The sequence below is a fragment of the Hirundo rustica genome, chromosome 8 (assembly GCF_015227805.2).
Source record: "Hirundo rustica isolate bHirRus1 chromosome 8, bHirRus1.pri.v3, whole genome shotgun sequence".
Lineage (NCBI taxonomy): Eukaryota > Metazoa > Chordata > Aves > Passeriformes > Hirundinidae > Hirundo > Hirundo rustica.
This window is the reverse complement of record NC_053457.1, coordinates 17,229,696-17,248,620: the sequence shown is the minus strand read 5'-3', so window position 1 is coordinate 17,248,620 and position 18,925 is coordinate 17,229,696. Positions and strand designations below refer to the sequence as shown.

At 42.6% G+C, this 18,925-nt stretch overlaps 1 protein-coding gene across 4 annotated transcripts in view; it reads right to left on the bottom strand.

Moving 5' to 3' along the window:
• Positions 1-18,778, bottom strand: part of SEC31B (SEC31 homolog B, COPII coat complex component) — a 36,418-nt gene extending 17,640 nt beyond the window's left edge. For 2 of the 4 annotated variants that reach the window (XM_040071011.2, XM_040071013.2), the window contains exons 1-11: positions 16,842-16,915; positions 12,397-12,485; positions 10,278-10,401; positions 9,290-9,485; positions 8,440-8,535; positions 7,235-7,375; positions 6,585-6,727; positions 6,249-6,348; positions 4,175-4,336; positions 2,165-2,317; positions 1,185-1,415 (exon numbers count right to left, since the gene is read on the bottom strand). In XM_040071011.2, coding sequence (XP_039926945.1) covers positions 1,185-1,415; positions 2,165-2,317; positions 4,175-4,336; positions 6,249-6,348; positions 6,585-6,727; positions 7,235-7,375; positions 8,440-8,535; positions 9,290-9,485; positions 10,278-10,401; positions 12,397-12,475 — 1,425 coding nt within the window. In that variant the 5' untranslated portion in view covers positions 12,476-12,485; positions 16,842-16,915. Of the gene's footprint in view, positions 1-1,184; positions 1,416-2,164; positions 2,318-4,174; positions 4,337-6,248; positions 6,349-6,584; positions 6,728-7,234; positions 7,376-8,439; positions 8,536-9,289; positions 9,486-10,277; positions 10,402-12,396; positions 12,486-12,776; positions 13,106-16,841; positions 16,916-18,268 lie in introns of those variants that run through there. The other 2 variants (XM_058421617.1, XM_040071014.2) reach the window with 2 other exon arrangements.
• Positions 18,779-18,925: the final 147 nt, after the last annotated feature.

Genomic DNA, 18,925 nt, shown 5'->3' with positions numbered 1-18,925 from the left:
AGGCAAAACTCAAGTTTGCCACAATTACAACTGTGTATCAAGACCATGACTGTGTACATACCTAGTGTACTTGGTCATTAATTCCCTGGATAGTCTAGGAGCTGCCAAGCTAATCTCTTCATAGAGAAAATTGACTGATTTGTGTCTGGATGAAGCTGAGACAAGGTGTTTGCCTGAATGGCTAGCTGGCTTCACAAGAATTAGTTAACTGTTACAGAAGCTCCCTGGATGAGGGTTTCAGACACTCCCAAAAATTCCCACAGGCTGCACACAGCCTAATTGATAGGCACGATTTATATGCTTTAATGCATGATTAACATTCTGCAAGGAGAATCTGTCTGTCTCAGCTAAGTCCCATGCTGCTCCTTCTACACAAATGATCAAACTGTACATGAATAAGATACTTGTAAATAGTCCATTTCAGAAACTGTTCCTGCAGAAGCAGGAATGGTGCTACAGGACACTTTTGTACAGAAGCTTAATTTGTAGTTTAAGACAATCAATTGCAATAGATCCTTTATGTGCTGGAGTGGTCTCTCAGGACCACACACCAGATGGATTATAAAAATTGACTAAAAATGACAGTTTGATGTGTCTGATTTAACACATCTGAAGACATTGTTGCAATGGAGACTACTGTCACCACCTAGATTAATGTTTGGCCATCCTATTCAAGATTCCTCACGCAAATATAATACTGTGGCAAAGATCCCAATATTTTGCCTTCCACACAGTCTGCTATAACTGTAAGTCACTGCCAAGACTAAGCTCTGCCTCTTCAGAAAGACGACCACTTCTTATTACCAAACTCTGATTGTCCATGAAGGCTAGTCAGTCCTCATGCTACCACAGCTCTCTCCCTTGTTCTGGGCTATCTCATTGTCCATTTGGACTTCACCTTGAAAAATAGTAACGTTCAGCTCCACAGGTAGCAGGCAGATAGAGTGTGTTGAGATGAAAAAATCCTGTCTCAGGAAGCCCAAATAAGTCCACTGAAAAGACCATTCCTAATGAAAACCAAGACAACCTCCAAGACCTCAACTTGTTTTAGAAAAGTAATGAGTTCATTCATTCAATTCCATTTTATATTTTAAAGAACAGGAATATAAAGGGCTAGAGAGGACCATATTCTACCCCAGGACCATAAAAGAAATGACCTCTGTATTTCACCACAGCCATCCTACCTTCAAGAAGTTCCAAAGGTTCTCATCAAATGGCAACTTGGCTGTCTGGATCTTGCCCTGGCAGTAATCAAGGAGGTTCCCCGACTGCAAGGCCATCTGCAGTTCTTTGGATCGGAGTAGGAATTCAGTTTCAGTAGTGACTTGACTGATGAATACCTGATGTGGATAAGTCTGCTGCATTTGCTGTCCAGGAGCTTTGGTAAGACCAAAGGTAATCAGTTTTCCTCCAAACTGAGAATGACAAACGGAAACACAGTACGTATTTTTATAAACAAAGGGAAAAGCTACTCACATAGTTCTTCATTTAGCAAGGCAGACCCAAGCTCCAGCAGTGCTCACAAGGAACCCAAGAGTTTAGTGTGTATGGATAGTATCAGCATTGAGGGAGTTCACATCACAAGCTCTTCAGCTGAACTGAACACTGATAAACTTGACACTTGTGCATATCTGATCAGGCCAAGCCAATTGCAAGTGCCAGAGAGGCACGGAGGAAAAGGTGCCATTGAAAAGAACTGTTAGTTCTTTTGTTACATGGTGAGGCAGACTGCAATGATAAAAACTGTGAGGTGAAGAGCAGGCACTAAACATAGAACGAGTCAAGCAACAGACTAAAAGAACAATTCCGCCATCCAATTCAGAAGCAAAGATGTGAGGAAAATTAAATGCCTGGATAGGAAAGAGACAGAGGAGAATGGGAACGCATGCCAGCCTACAAGGACAGCTTTTACATTTTTTTCTCAGATTTTGTTAACTCCTACTTATAATTCCCATTCTCTGCTACAGAACTCTTTCTTGTTGGAAATAGACCTGAATGTAGAGAGTAAACAAACTGCACTTTATAGGACACCACAATGCACCTTAAGTAGGCACTAAAACAACTAGCAACAGGAATATATAGGTTTGTCCAGTGAAACGAAAGGATTGTGTCCCAAGATAACACATCCGTTACATTTTCAGCTAAAGATGCTCCATTCACTTACTGCAAATGAAACCCCCACAGGTCTGCGAATCCACTTGGGTGGCTTTTTTAATGGTGGAATCAAGGTGGTCTGAGTTACTTGCTCTGGCACCTGCAGTGGAGGAAGGCTCTGACCTGTGCCAAAGGGATCCAGGTTGTTGAAGGAGGAAGAGATCTAGAATCAGATGGAAATAAGAAGAAAATATAATTCAATTCCTCTATGTCTGGAGTAAGCACAAAAAACTATTACTTAGGAATTAGTTACTTTCCACACTAATGAAGAATGAGGCTAGCACAGCACCTCTTTCTGGAATATCACTGAGACCCTGTGCAAGAGAAATGGCATTTCAAAACAGTTCCAGCAATTGTTTCTCAAGAAACTTTTACCCTAAGGGATTTTCAAGTAGTTTTTCCTCAGCAAGATGTAAATTTCCTAAAAAACACTGCCAGGTCTAGCACCCAGCTCAAACACAGGAGTTGCAAAATCACTTTTTTATGCAAGATAATGACAACATATGGTCAAAAGTTGTCCAACTTATTTTTTGTTTTTCTCACAAAGGAATTCTGACTCCCTTTTTCTTGCTGGAGTCTTTCAAAAGGGTTAATTTCAAGGACTGTCTCAAGCTTTTTTGGCTTAGATGAGACTGATGAAATAAAAGTTTCTTGTCTAGGCAAGAGAGTCAGCGGCCCCTGAGCCAGATTTCTGACATTTAGGGAGTCAGTGAACATACATACAATGCTGTTCAAAAGCACTTTTCATTTTTAACATTGTTTGCACAGATTCGTTGTTTGCTAGAAATAATCCCGTTCAAGATTGACTGGACCATAGGGAATAGCTTTAAAATTGAACTAACCAGTGTACCCAAAAAGAAGCAATATCAGGCTCATCAAGCTAAGGTTGCCAAATCTTAGAATCACAGGCAATGTTTTGTCTTTCTTCAGAGGAAACCAATTCCAAAGAAAGAATATTTTTTGAGGAACAGCTTATATCCAACAGATGAAACACTCTAAACCTTAAAGAAATAAATACACACAACCAGGTCTGCAACAGAGTTTCTTCCCTGAGACTACTGAATTCATAAGAGAGACCTCTTGGTCACAAACTCCCTGTCACCATAACTCCCATTATGTCCTTCTGCTTGTGTTCTTTCTTGTTATTCAGTTTTTTCAGGAATTATTCAACACTACTGTTCCCCAGTTTTGAACAGTGGAAGTGTGGCACATGCACATGAAGAATGCAGAGAAAGAAAATTCTCCATGGGTTAAATAAATCCTTAATCTCCCACAGCTGTTGCTTGATAAAGTATTTTCTGTATCTTGCAAATCCTATGAAACTGAACTCAGTCAGCTGTAAATGACTATATAAATAACATTTAAGCCAGCTCATATGTACTCTCTTAAAACCTGTATTGAAAGGCATTTGTTGGCTGGGACAGAGGGAGGGAATTAAAAGACTAGACACCAGATTAAAACTAAAATTTTAGACAGTAGTGACATTTAATCTGTTCAGAGTTTGCTCATCTATTCATTGGCTAAGTAATGGGTTTCAGTATCAAAAATATTAACATCCTCCAAGTTGTAGTCAAAAGCCTTGAGGAAAATTGCTAATAGTGGTTTATAAACCACTTTATAAAATTACCTTCTAAACTAATGAAGAATAACATAGCCTGTTAATTAGTATCAATGTATTTAATGTTAACCTAATGACAAGAAAAGCTTGTGTGCTGCTTTATTTTTAGTCTAATAGTAGTAACAATAAAATGTATCTTAACATCACAACTGTGCTTGCTCTTGATTGTCTTTACACACCTTGTCAGAGGCAATGTGGAGTCCCTTTGGGATCTGGTGGGATTATTAAGCCCTCACACAGGTAGTTTCTGGTTCCCACACCATACAGCTATAGGTCCTGGTGCATGGGACAGATTACATCATTTAAAAGTGACCCTGGTACACACATGTGCTTCTACCTCTCTGAGCAGTCATGAGAGAAACTGCCAGTCTGTCAAGGTCTAGCACGGTCACAGGCCTTTACCTTGTCAGCCTGTGTCTTCTGCTGAGCTTCTAAGTTCCCACCCATAACAGAATAAATGTTGATCCATCCATCAAAAGTGGCAGCAGAGAAGACTGAAGGATTCCTCGGACACCACTGGACATCAAAGCACCACTGACTCCGAATGGGCAACTCGTACACCACCTGTCATAGAAAGGGAAAAGAGAGAAGCACAACACAAATAGTCTCCTGCTTCCCCAAACCACTTGCTCACAGCAAGCATGTCACTTTATTTACATATCACCATTGAATACAAATCTCTTATTTTTGCTTCTTGAAGGGCGCATTTGGAACCAAATTATAGCACCTTGAACAGCTGAAAGTCACAGAAAGCTCATGTGAAACATTCTTTGTGACTGTAGAACAAAATCCAAAAGTGAGAAGTCACTTTTGCTCTGTTTTCTAAGTACTACTGTATCAGAGTACTATAGCATTGTCACATTTTCTGTTAACCAAGGGAGAGGCACCAGAAAACAACACAATAAAACCAGAAGTGAAGAGGTAAGAATGTGTCATGAGCAAGAACACATAAACAGAAAGAACTCTGTGGAGTAACAAATGTGACAAGGAAAATAAAGAGGCTAAAGAAAAAAAAATAGAACAAGAAGAGAGGACTATAATAGCTGCATATGAACTATGAAGGACATGCAGCCAACAAGTTTATAGTTCAGCACTCGAAAAGCCAAAGTTCAATTCATAGCCCAGTCACAGACTTCCTGCCTGATGTTGGGCAACTCACTAACACAGCCTTGACTTTAAACCTCCCACTCATAAAACAAATATATTTCCTTTATGGTTTACAGGAACAAAGCATGGAAAATCATAACTTTGTTAATTGTGGGAACATGATGTATGTTTTCTGTTCCAGGTAGAAGCAAATTAGTATCATTTTCTTATATTAAAATCTAGATTGCCAAATAGAAAAACTAACAAACAAATCCCAAACCCCAAACATCCCCCAAACCCCAAGAAACCAATACTTCCCTCAGACTTATGTCATTAGCCATTCTGTATAACTGTATTAATCCTTAATACTGCAAAGCTTCCCAACTTTTTCACCTGCAAATTTGCTGTTCATTGGTACCAAGTCAAAAAGAGCCCCCTAACAGTTTATACATGAAAGTATAATTTGAATTTGGACTTTGCAAATCTACAGCAGCATGCATAAAGATAAGTAAGCCATGCTAATTTTTTAAGTTTTCCACTAAAAGACAGTGAAAGTATTTTTGTAAAAATTAGACATCAGGAATGTTTCAGAGTCTGATTCTGACCACAAGAGATCTAGGCAAAGTGAGCATCAAATCCCATGAAACTACAAAAGCAGCATTTCATGCAATTTAGGAAAACTGATTAATTTGTTTCCTTGCCTCCAAGGCAAAAGTGGTCAGTTGAGTGATACTGTCCCCTGAAATAAATCTAGCCTGGGGCTCCCATTTGGACTTTGTTCAGTATTGTTAGAGCACTTCCCCACGCTATCATCAAGATCAACTGCGTTGTCCAAAGTTCAGTTTTATCCAGGAACTCAGCATTGAATGAATGGGTGTCCATAAAAAAAATTTAAACAGCCCCACTTTAATTCAGGTGATACCTAAATATACCAAGTATGGTAATTCTGAGATACATGACTAGATAAGCACATACATGTGAAACCATTTTACTACATTGTTTCCTTCTCAGTGACCCTCTCTAACAATTGCTCTTTGTCTAATACTTGGTCTCCTTCAAATTTCCTCCCAAGAGAGGAAAAGGAAAAAGAAGAAACACATGGAAACAGAGAACACTAAAGTGTGAGCATAGCAAGAGTAATCATAAATAGTTGAAACTGTATTTTAATTAAAGTTTTCTTCCCTCTCTGATCTCTGGACAAAGATGTACCGACAAAAACCTATTTCAGCCTAGATATGAACCACACTCATTCACTCCAGACAGAAAGGGTGCATAAGACATGCTTGAGGGAATTACACTGGCACTCCACAAGGATACAGGGAAGGACACACACACAACAAAGCACACAATATAAAGTAGACCTTGTGTACTGATAGCTGTGGTCACATACCTCCCCCATACTTGGGTTCCAGCACAAGATCCGGTTATCTTTGGCACTACTCAACAGCAGTTCAGGGTCAGCCTGGCACCAAGAAACTGAGAGAACTCCCCTAAAATAGATCAGACAGAAATCAATCGTATTTCCTATACAGTCTACTCTGCCATGCAGTCACTAAGAAAGCACCATGCCCCAGCACCTTGGCACAGAAATGCTAGTTCTCCTCTCTACCTTCAACCAGATTCATCTGGGAGAACAAGCAGGCCCAGGAGAAAATCATAGTTCCCCACAGTCCCGTCTCCCAGATGTCTGCCTTGAAAAGATGCAACACAACATGCACGTCCTCACCTTGTGTGCCCTTCCAGCTGGCTAAGAGGAGAGGTAGCAAAGCGTAAGTCCCATATTTGGATCACTGGCAAACGGTCATCCTCAGAGGAAAGGACTAGCTGGGTTGCAACTTCTGGATGCCAGGCCATTCCTGAGCAATGCATCTAGGGACAAAAATAGCACAGGCTGAAAATTCAGCAAGGCAAGCTAGCAATAGCACAAATGCGACAAAGCCATGTCATTCTGTATTGAGCTTGCCTAAAATGCTTGACATAAACCAAGTCTAGTAATGTCTTGCTCCAGGCAGCAAGTATTTCTACCTTCTCTTCACAGCAAAAAAAAAAAAAAACAAAAACCAAAACCATTAACCATATAGAAGTCAAAGTCTAAAGCTGACTTAGTAATAAAGCTGGGAGGCTTCTCATAAATGAGTTGTGAACACAGAAACTGAATGCAAGAGTGCATGAATTTTAAGAACAGTAAGGGGTCTTGTTTCCCCATTTCATTCAGGAAAGAATAAAAAGAGGTGCTTTGATGCTACACCTCCAACTAAGTCTCTAGTTCCAACAGCTTCTAGAATAAAACCACTTGTACCAAGAGTCCGTGCCACTGCTCTATAGTCACGTGGCATGCTGTAAGCTAGTTAGAAATGCAGCCTTTTCTCCACTCACCCTGTTGCTGTGGTCACTGACTTTGATGATGGGCTCGTTCTTCCTGAGGTCCCAAACCACAGCCTTGCCGCTGGGGTGAGCGGAGGACAGGATATGCTGCACCTGCCGATTCCAGGACACCACGCTGATGTCCTCATGAGGCTGCCAAGACAGGAAAGGCCACACATCCATTATTCCCAAGCTGAGGGAACACCAATCACAGGAGTCAGTCAATAGTTCAACTGAGGGATTAGGGGATTTGATGATACATAGATTCCCATCTTCAATTGCTGATCAACTAACTGGAAATACCAGAAAGACTAGGGGAAGTCCTTTACTCAGAATACAGTGGACAGTAAAATTCTATGGGGGAAGGTCACAGGGAAAAGTACCTTTGCATTTGAGGAGCAGGTACTGGATTCTACATTGGCCATATGTGCTATAAATCACTGCAGAGAGAACTGTGGTTGAGCACGTATATATGTTTCTACCCCAACTTCTCAGATGAACTTAAATGGAAAGACGACCTTGTGCAACATTTCAGGAGTGCAGTGAGATGGAAAATGATGAAGTATTCATGGGTAATTGCTGTTATTGTATCTACTGCAATGTAGGAGATAGGCAAGGAAACAAACAGGAGACTTACTGGAGGAAAAACCTGGCCTGTTTTTACTGAAGTTTACTAAGATTTTTCTACTTTTAGGAGTTGATTGCCCTGAATAGTATAATAAGCATCAGAAGATCAGAAACTTCTTCCTCTTCAAACTCAGGAAACATTATCTGGGAGCAATAGCCAAGATGCATTTAATGGCTCACTGGCTCGGCTAAGGATATGACTTTCATGAGATATGAAAGCCTCAGCTGAAGCCTGAAATAAATTCATTCCTCAGAGAAGGTCCAATAAACCTTCTTAATCCATCACACATGCCCCAGCTGGATCACAAGATAAACTGGTCAGTTACTTGATTCAAATCCACAAAGAGCTTACCCATCCATGCAAAGTGCATCCTTCCAGAGCTTGCCAGTCTACCTCCCCTCCCTTTACAACACTTCTTCCACCCCCAAGAATGAAACCAGTCTCTTCTGATTCATCTCTCTCCTGACAGACTTCAAAGTCATTCCCCTTTCACAGACTGACGAGGCTAGGATGTCTCCACACACATCTTTTTGTCTTGCCTACTGAGATACAAAACTGCAGGAGTATTGCCCAGAGTAAACTCATTTACCTGTGATTTAGTCCCTGGAGTCATAGGCACACTGAAATTATTCAAGTCCCAGATGAAAATTTCAGAATCATTGGCTCCAGAAGCCAAGAGATTACTCTGTAGAAAAAAAAAAGGAAAACCTCAGCTGAGACTCCTGCTCACAGATTTCTTAAAAATAAATGGAAGCAAAAACCCCAAAATCTTTCAAAGTGAGATGAGAGCTGTATTTCACAGCCACTGGAGTGCATAAAGATACTAACTGGATTATAAACCAAGCACATCTCTGGCCTCCATGCCATCCACTGCGGCATAGTACAGACACATTTAAAATTTGTCTGTTTTGTGCAGGTGGCTGCTGTTAATCATGACGAAATTGTGCCACAGGCCTGGAAGCCACCATCTCTGGCCAGCTGAGCCTTTACTCTGCATCCTGGCACCAAGGACATTTCTTCTGAGAAGATGCAAGTTTCTCACAACCGACTGCAGATAGTTTTCCATTTGCCTTTGTGCTACCACAAGAACATGTTCTCTTCACTCCTCATTTATGTTGCAGTCCTCTCAAATGTGATCAGAGCCCCACTGAATCAAACACCAACTGAACAAATAAAAAAAATAGAAGTTCTAATTTTGAAAGGACAGTGGTTTGACACATGACAATATTACAAGACGTTTTTATAGAGCTGTGTTTTGAACAAGGTCACAGAGGAATTCAGTGGACAGAACCCAAATCTGAGTCTCAAGCCAGCCTTGTGTCACAACTATTGTGTCTCTTAAGTTAAAGTTTGTCCCCTCACTTCATGAATCTATACACAAAAGAACGTATTTTCTAACATGGAGTTTAACTTTCCTTTGGTATCTTAATGTTACACACCTGAAAAGGGTTGAAGTCAAGGGCTCGAACGGGACCTGAATGCTTCTCTGTCTGCCCAAGGACAGGGTCGCCCTTTGAAATCAAGATGTGGTGCACACTGTACATTGTCAGGACCCCATTATCCCCTCCACCAATGATCACTCCAGAGGACTCTGCAGACCCATTTCCAAAGTTCCCCCAGATCAGCTTATGAAACCTAAAAAAAGAAGAAAATAAAGCTGGCATAGGTCATGATGTTTGGTGGAAATCAAGACACCCTCTTCATTATGAAAACTCACATCCATGTTTCAACCTATCCAACATATCCATCAGTCTGCACTTTAAATAATCATCTCCCTTTTAAGAGGACTGTGGCTCTTGCATGGAAAAAAAAAAAAAGCTTCCTTCTAACGACTTTTGAAGAAAACTTAAAAAGGAAGAGCTTGTCTCTATTTTTTTGGGCAGTTTTGTTGTTTGTTTAAAACATTTAGGACCTGAAATGGGATTTGGTGGGTGAAATCCTCTAGCTTACACTTTATTGAAATTTAGTTAGGATCCAAGTGTCTTCATTTCTAGAGTTGTTATCTGAAAAATATGCTTACACCCTTTAAAATCTGCTAGTTAGAAACCCAAGCTGTGTTTGGGTGCAGATGTCACCTACACTGATGAGCCTAAAAATTCATCTTGTTTTAAAAAGCTGGAAAGTAAGTTTCGCTCTCTCTATAGTCTCTTCAGTGCAAATTGTTAGTCCCAACAAATTCACATTATAGAAAATGTCTCAGTTGACTGACTACCATACAAGTAATTTCACATTTCCCTAATAGCCCAACTCCTCTACTTTTATACCCAATATGATCTGTATCAACAAAAAAGTTCCATTTTGAAGAGAGATTTATTGATTCAAAAGATCACTTTATATGCTGTAAACATTATTTCCTCCTCTCCTTTCTTGCACCAGAAAACCCTTGGCAGATTCATTGATTGATTTATCACTATGAGCCTCTAGTACCTGTTTGAGGCAGGAAGTACACCTTTCTGCTTCATGTCCAGGGAGGGATCCCTGAAGTCAACCTCAAATATTTCCAAGGTTGCATTTGTACTGAAGGATGCATCCAGTTGCTGGGCAGATGTTCCTAGCAGAAGTACAAGGGTAACACAAGTGGGCATTTTTATCAAAAGCACAAGATACAAAAAAAGTAAGGCACTGAAAAGCTGTTCTTCATAGTCAACACAACCTTGGTGTTGTAACAGTTCAAAAGAGGACATGTCTTAACACCTCAAAAAAACAAATCAACAATTATGTCAAAGACTTCGGAAGAAATTAAAAATTCTTCAGGAAATTCTGGTCACCAAGGTTACTGTTACACAGATAACTTTCAGGGATAGGTGCAACTCATGCAGCCTCCACCAAGCAACTATGACTTTTGATATTAAGTTCTTCTCTAAATTACAAATGCACTGACATCATGAAATCCAGCTACAGTTATGATCCCAAGTACTTCTGCATACTGCTCCTCAATTATGACATGTCTTAATCAGACCTTGTAAATCTACTCCACAGCATAAATTCTTCAACTGTAACCAACTAAACATGCCTCAACACACCACATACAGCTAACAGTCACAAATTGGTAGCTTCCTTCTTTCTCCTTATTCTTATGGAATAAAAGCTACAACTTGATTTAACATTGCCTATTGGGACACTGCCAGGCAAACTGTCCCCCAGTTACCAAAGGGATGCTTACAGAATGGAAAGTGCCCAAAGGACTATTAAAAAGCAGTACAAATTATGAAACTACACAGCTTCTGATTTTAAGCAAACTGAAGCCAAGACCTTTGGTTCAACCAAAACTCTGGCCTTGTTCTCTGCAAACTTCCCCAATACAAATCCTGCCCAAAGGCTGTAGTTCTTCACAAAGTGATCCAGTGCAGGTTCCCTTCATGGGGTGGTCTTTCAGAACAGATTACCTCAACCTCAGTCCCCCATAAGGTCACAAGTCCTGCCTGCAAACCTGTTCCAGCATGGGCTTCTCTCTCCATGGGGCCACAGGCCCTACCAAGAGCTCCATCATGGGCTTTCCACAGGGCCAGAGCACCCTTTGGCATCCACCTGCTCCAGCACAGTGGATTGTAGCTGTGTATCTGTTCCACCATGGACCTCCATGGGTTGTGGGGGGGACAGCCGTACTAAGGTCTTCACCATGGGCTGCAGGGTGATCTCTGCTCTGGCACCTGAAGCACCTCCAGCCCAACCTCCTGCATGGACCTTGGTGACTGCAGCATTGTTTCACTCACGTATTCTCATTCCTTTCTTGTGCTTCAGCTACACAGGGCATTTTTTCTCCCTCTTATTAACTGTGTTATCCAGAGGCACTCCCACTGGCACCGCTGGGCTTGGCCCCGGCTGGCACTGGCTCCAGGGGACACAGCCGGAGCTTCTTACAGAAGCCACCCCAGCTCCCAGAGCCTTACCAACAAACCATGCAAACCCAACAAAACCACTGGAACTGTCAGCTCCACACAGACAAACTACCTGCTGCCAACTCAGTGAACCTGCTCACCTTCTGCTTCAGGAAATAAAATCACTATAAGAATAGTGATTAATTAATAAAATCAACAAAATAAAATTTAAGGTTTTGCAAAAGTACTGAAAATGGAATGTTAACTGAAACAGGCAACTTCAGGGAGAAGAGGTTTATAGTATATGATTGTTAAGCTACATGATTATGAAGGAAGACAGACAAGTACAAGTGACCTTATATGAACGTTACTTGAATTAACTCCCCCCCACACACACACATAGGAAATGTGTAATGCAGAATAGCAAGCAGTGTTGGAGTCTATACAGTCTTAAATAGAAATCAAAAATTTGTGTATTCAACCTTTGAAAAATCACTCATGTTTAAAATGTCAAAGTTGGGCACAGAAGTGATTCTCTACCAGTTACTTTAAAAAAACATAAAAGCTGTAATGTTTTTGGTATATTGCTTGTAAATTTTCCAGACACTATCAAGGTGGAAACTGTTGAAAGCTAAAACCCATAAAACTCTACATAATTTTTTTCTGTGATTCAGAAAAAATTGCTCTGAGTCACAGAACTAATATTCACAAATTGTGAAGAACTTTACCTGTTGCTAGGTAAATAGGGTGGTTGTTTGCCGGACTCCATGCCTGCACAGCCGTTCGCTCGATTTCTTTTAGCTTCATTTTCTAGACTCTGAAAGAAATTTCACACAGAATTTAGAACAGAGAGATACAGCTGATGTGAAAATATTCACATTAGAAACATGAGAACACATTGCTCCCAAAAGAGTCAAGTTAATTGCTACTTCCTGAGGCAGCAAATAGTTTTACTGGAATGAATCAGGATATTTAAGAATTTATTAAATCCCCACCACCACAATTCCACTGTCTGACCCCAGGTTTTCTTTCATATATAGCTCTCTTTTTATATGTTCCAATTACAGGAGACTTTCAGAAAAAAAGAAGGGGATCTAAATTAACATACTCAAGTCTTCACTGCGGGCTGGTTTAAATCAGCTACAGAAATTAATTTAAACAAATGTTTCTTTTATCTAGCACTAGTTGCTCTCTCCAAACAAGCTAATGTCAGTATATACATAAGCAAAAAGGGAGCAGAAGGAATCTCAGGGCCGGCTAAATTCCAAGCAGAAAAATGACGTGGCAACAGAAAACAAAGTGCAACGCTATTGTGTGCCAATTCAGTTAATGTACTTTGTTCTTGCTCCTCTGAAATGCGAAAGGAAAAAAAATAATTTGATTTTCTCTTCAAACCAACAAAAGCTAGAAGGTGAGAAGAAGTAATCCACAAGTAACTATTGGGTTTCAATCTCAGCACTGACAGTAACTCTTTTTATTTACTCAGGATAGATAGAGTGACACCTGTAAAACGGGAACAAAATTTCCCCATGTCTCCAGAGAGAGAGAGAGAGAGAGAGAGAGAGGTTAGTTGGGCAACAATGTAGCAGGTTAATTGATAATCAAACAACAGCAGGCAGCTGGGAGGCTGCAAAACGGAATATAAAGACAACTGAATACAATACAAATAATTATTGTTCTGGGTAGGATACCATTCTTACTAAGGAGAAAGAGCCCAGCACTCCAGTCCTGACCACAAACAAGCCTTCTAAGCATCATAAATGATGTGTGGACATTCACAGGCTAGTGGGGTCACTCTCATCAGCAGTGCCTAAACTTTTTGAGCTTGGCTGCACTGCAGTCTTTTAACTCTAGCTAAACAGAACTGTACCCTCAGATGACATCATGCTGAATAAAGTAAAACTGTCAGCAGGCAGCACAGCAAAGCCCTCTGCATCTTGTCAGTTTGCAGTGATTAACCTATCCTGGTTACTTGACACCCTTGGTGTAAACCACAACCTGTATCACATGGCCCATGCCCAGAAAGGCCTTATAAGAAACTGGCCTCTCAGAGTCCACAGAAGGGGGAAGTCTGGTCAGCATTCCTTCTTGGGCTTGGACCTCCCAGCTAATAATTCTACATTTTTTTTTTAGGGTTTCTTCTGCCTTATGAGTCAGAAGTTAAGGATATCCTCTCTCTCTCTCTCTCTCTCCCATGCACTATTAGAATATGCTGATTGATGAGAAACTACTTGATGTTTTTTAGCATTAGTCCACAGTAGTATCTCCCAAAGCTCAAACTGCCAGCTGCTATTCTCACATTAAGCTTATTCCAACTTAGTTAAGGCCCAACAGAATCTGAACAGAACCCTTGTATAATTAGAAAAAAAAAAGGCAACTATTTCCTCATGCCTCCTACAAATAGAGGTGTAAAGGTCATCTCCTCATTACCATAACAAATCTCTAAAGCTTACTTTCCAATCTTCAGTATACACTTTGTGGGGTACTTGTTAGGGGTCCACTACACTCTCTCTGCAGTGCATCTCTCAAGATGTTCCAGCATCTATTCATGCCTCCCATACTACTACAGAAACTCTGTCCAGGTCTCCTCCCTTCAGTGGCAGAGAGGAGTGAAAATATCCCCAGAAGTGAGCTGAATCTTCTAGCAACAGTCCATTGCACAAGGCCCGAGCTGACTCCACCACTGTGGGGGGCAGGACAGCCGCTGTGCTCCTTACAACTCCCTTTCTTGCCTCTTCCTCCTCCAGTTACAATCTATCAGTTGTAGGAGCTGGCTATACACTCAGGCCTCACTGCCTCTTGGCTTTTGATAGGGCAACTTCCGTGTGAACATCAATAGACAATGGCCAACAGACCTCTTCCCTACAGGAAATTAACTGGTAAGGAATCAGTGAAAAGTACAACTACCACAAACTGAGTTGAGTAAATGGTACAAGCTCCTCCTCCTTACCTCAGTGCTGGACTGACTGCATGGCTGAAATAATTTACATTTAATGCGCAAATAAAGATAACCTGCAAAAATTGTGCTGAACAGAATTGATCAATTGTTTGGCTGTTCTTGTCAATAGAGTGTTTTACATAAGAAAGTCAATTACTGCATCATTACTGTTCTCTTTTCACAAACTGAAGTCAGGACAGAATGTGAAGGTAAAGTGTCTTGGTCATGGTAACCCACCCAAATGGAGAAAGCAAACAACACTCCATTTAGAGTGGCTCAATGTCAACAAAACAGCTGTAGAAGTGCTCGATCATAGGTATTGAACAGGTTCACCATGTCCCTGGCCCTAAAGGCAAACCAGCAGTGGTTCCAACAGACTTGAGAAGGCCCACAGAGGATGCATAAAAAGCTAAAAGATCACAATATCAACTATCTCTTAAAAACATCTGAGCAGTCCAGCTCCACTGCAGCTGAAGAGCTGCAGATACAGCAGCACTTCCTCCTGAAGTCAGTGAGCTCTGAGTTTGAAAAGGAAAAGAATGCCTGATTTGAGCCTTACTTTTAGAGAAGTGATCCTTCAATATAGTATGTATATCTGTATACAGAAGAGGACTAATAATCCTTAAAGAAGGAAAAAGCCCTTCTTTAGCAAACTCTTCTGGCTGCCTGAAAAAAATCTGCAAGTATTAAACTTTTGCACATTAGCATTTTTAGGGAGAGGTTGCCACCTGCTGTCATCTCTCAAAATAGCATCTAAGACTTCCAAGAAAAAGCTCAGGCTTTTCTCAGGACTTTAATTAATTAATCATGTCAATTCCTCACCCTTCTTCTACAGACATCTATCCAATTACAGATCTAATATATTAATGAAACTCAGCACCAAAGGGAGTGGACAGAAACAGCAGTTCACCACAACTTTCCCCAGACATGGCTTCCTGCATAGACCTTTAAGGGTAACAATGCCTGCAAAGCAAAACCTGACAGGTCAGAGCACACCTCACCACTGAGAAATGAAGAACATGCAACTAAACAGTGAAAATTCCCATGCAAACAATGCTGTTGGAGGCAAAAAATCCTCACCTTTGCTAACCTGAAATACTTACAGCTCTATTGTACATTATAATAAGACCACGGTTGTTGTAAGAGCCAACTGACCCTCAAAGCTGTCATAATTATCCCTGATAGCACTCTAGTGAGGCCTTCTCTGTCTTGCACCACCCAAATACTGTCAATCAGAAATCCCCTCCCACTGACTTTCCCAGTCCTCCTCCTGCCACTGGACATCCAACCATTCCTCTCTGAACAGCTCCTACTGATACTGGACTTCCAGCATTGCACACAAAGGACATGACAGGCTGACCTCTCCACAGCTAACTAAAAGTGAAATTTGGGCAGAACAAAAAAGATTTGTCCAAGGTCACCCAGGCGACAAACAGACACCCTAGGACCTGAAAAACATCCCCCAGCCACAATACAATGGCTGAGACACAAACAGTCCCTACAGTTTCCACATCCCAGTGTTGATTTGAAATCTCTGTACTGCCCCTTCCATTTGCACTTGTCTGACACTCTCCTTCCGCAGTTTTCCCCATGGCCAGGCTGTTCTCGTATGTGCTTATTATAAACCCCGATTACGGAAGGCAGAGACACCCAGCTAATCTCAGCTAATCACTGGTGTGTGCAAGGTGGGGTTGTTGCAGGGCAGGGCTCAGCACATTCCTCCATGACAGCTCCAATGGTATATAAAGAAACTTCTTGTGCTCTGCGCAGTTTCAGAAGCTGTTGCCCATTGCACAGCGCTCCTCAGATGGCAGCGCACACACGTCTCAAGTGTGCTTGTCTACACAACAGCATTATCCCGTGGGATGGCGAAAAAGAGCAAGGGTCTAGCAGGAAAGCATTGACCTCGGACACCGGGTGTCAGACACAGGCTCTGGGCTACGCCAGAGGCCTCTCCGCGGCCCAGGTCACACAGCTGAGATCCCCCGGCCGCTCCCGGCCCGCCGCCAGCCGGCCGGCGGAGGAGACACGGGAGAGGGGAGCCGAGGTTCCCGGGGCAAGGACGGGGCCACGGGAACCCGGAGCGGAGTCCCGAAAGCGAGACGGGCAGGTCAGCACAGCAGCCCCGGGCTGGGGCGCAGGGCTGGGGCGCGGCAGGCCGGGCCCCCGCCCCGGCTCGGCGGCCGAGGGGCGCGGGGCGGGGCCGGGCCGGGTCGGGGGGCGGGCGGCCCTTACCGGCTGGCTGCCGTGCCTCCCGCGCCGCTCGCTCCCGCAGCCCGGCGCTCCGACGGTGGCCGCGGGGAGCCCCGAGCGCCGCCGGCCCCGCCCCGCCGCGCCTGCGCGGGACCGGCCCCGCCCCGCCGCCCTGCGGCCCCCGCCGGGCCCGGCGCTCCCGGGCGGCTGCACCCTCCTCAGCGTACCTGCATCGGCTCCGGCCGGCCGCCCCGCACGGTTCACACCGGAGGCCAAGGACACCACTGCCGGAGCCTGGCTCTGCTGCGGCTGCCATGACCCCTCCCCCATCAGAACTTTAACTTAGGTAAAAATTTAATGCATCCTGGGGGCGTGCAGAAGGGGAAGGAATGCATTTTTCTATAAGTATTGCCAGGAAAGAATATGCAGAAGGACCCAGGCCTTCTTCCCTTACATCTCTCCTGCTTTAAGAAAAAAAATTTACATTACATTACATTTTCTAGGATTTCTGAGCCATATCTGCCCATATCATACCATAATTAAGCTACCGTTTAGAACTAATTGGGATTGGGAGTCCCCAAATCAGGCAGCAGCACTGGAACGCTGCACAGTGTGCTGGATGGGCCTAGCCCTGCCTCAGTGCAAGTGCTACTCTACCACACACACCCAGGCAGGGCTCCCATTGCTGCTCTGACCACCTTCACTTTACTTAAGACTCTTACAACTCTCATAACATTGTATATAGTGCTCTCATGTAAGTGCTGTGGAATGGTAATTCTCGACTCAAGTATCCCCAAGGAGTGTTTTATCCTGCAAAACAGAATTCAGTCTTAAGGTCCCCAAAGCTCAAAAAAAACCTCCTCACTTAAAACCCTTTCTGGGATAAAACATCATTCACTATAATTTAAAAGCAACCATTTCTGTAACAAGAAGAGATGGTGACAGCTTACAAAAGATATGAGGAATGTTGATTGTTCAGCACCTCCAAAGGATTTACAAATATTTAGGTGTAAATAAAACTGTCCTAGCACTCAATCCCATATTTCCCTTTAATATATATCTTCATAAAAAAACCCTATACAATAACCAAGTTAGCAGTCTCTTTAGAATTTTAGATTACAATCCCTTTAAACCTTGGGGATTAAAACCTGTACAGATGGAGAAATCATGAATTAGCCTTTATATACCTGCTTCTCTTAAAACACAGAACTACAAGCTGTGACAGGGTGCTGAGAGCAGAGCACAGCATCCAGTTTATAGGAAGCACCTAGAGTGGCCCAAGCCTTCAGCCTTCTGTGATCACCTGCTCCTGTAACTAGCTGTGGGGTTAAGGCATAGCATGGCAGAGTTGAGAGATGATTCCCTGTAAATCAGTAAAGGCACTGCCTCCTCCAGCAACAAAAGGAAAAAACCTTTATGTTAGAGTGGATCTGGATAAATTTAGGAGCTTTATTTAACTGTATATATACCTTTCCCAAGCAAACTGTTGCTGAAGCTATAGGAAGTCCAAGACCAGTGGTTTGCAGCAAAATAGGCAGATTTCATGGGTCAGATGTAACTCCAGGCCAGGTGGATGAACTCAGGCCATAAAGGTAAAATTATGGGCACCTGTGCACTTGGATCAAAGCAGATCTGGCCAGAGCTGAACTTGCTCATCAGCCTTTTCATACCCCTGCTGTCCACACAGCTCTGCTGTCAGCTTCAAGCTACACACTGCAAGGCTCTGTGCCTCACGAGTGCTGCCTACTCGTGCAAACTTCACTGCAGAGGGCATCTAGACCTGGAAGAGATCTAAGTTAACTCCCAGTAAGGGCATACGCAGTACAAGACTCCCAAGGACTGGCACCTGCCAGTCTGTTTCTGCCTGTCATTTTACAGCATACAGTGACACTCAGTTCAATGCCCAGGAGCACCTGCATTAAATGCCTTGGTTACAGGCAGATGTTTCCTACATAAGCAGGCACAGGTGAGGAATGTTTGTGCACAAGACACATAAATGACCAGCAGTCCTAGGTCTGCACTCATTACTTTGCCCCACAGATACTATCCCATTTAGAAAAATAGCAAAGGTCACTCCATTTCATCAGCTATAATTCAGCCTTCTCAAACCAACAGAAGACAACTAG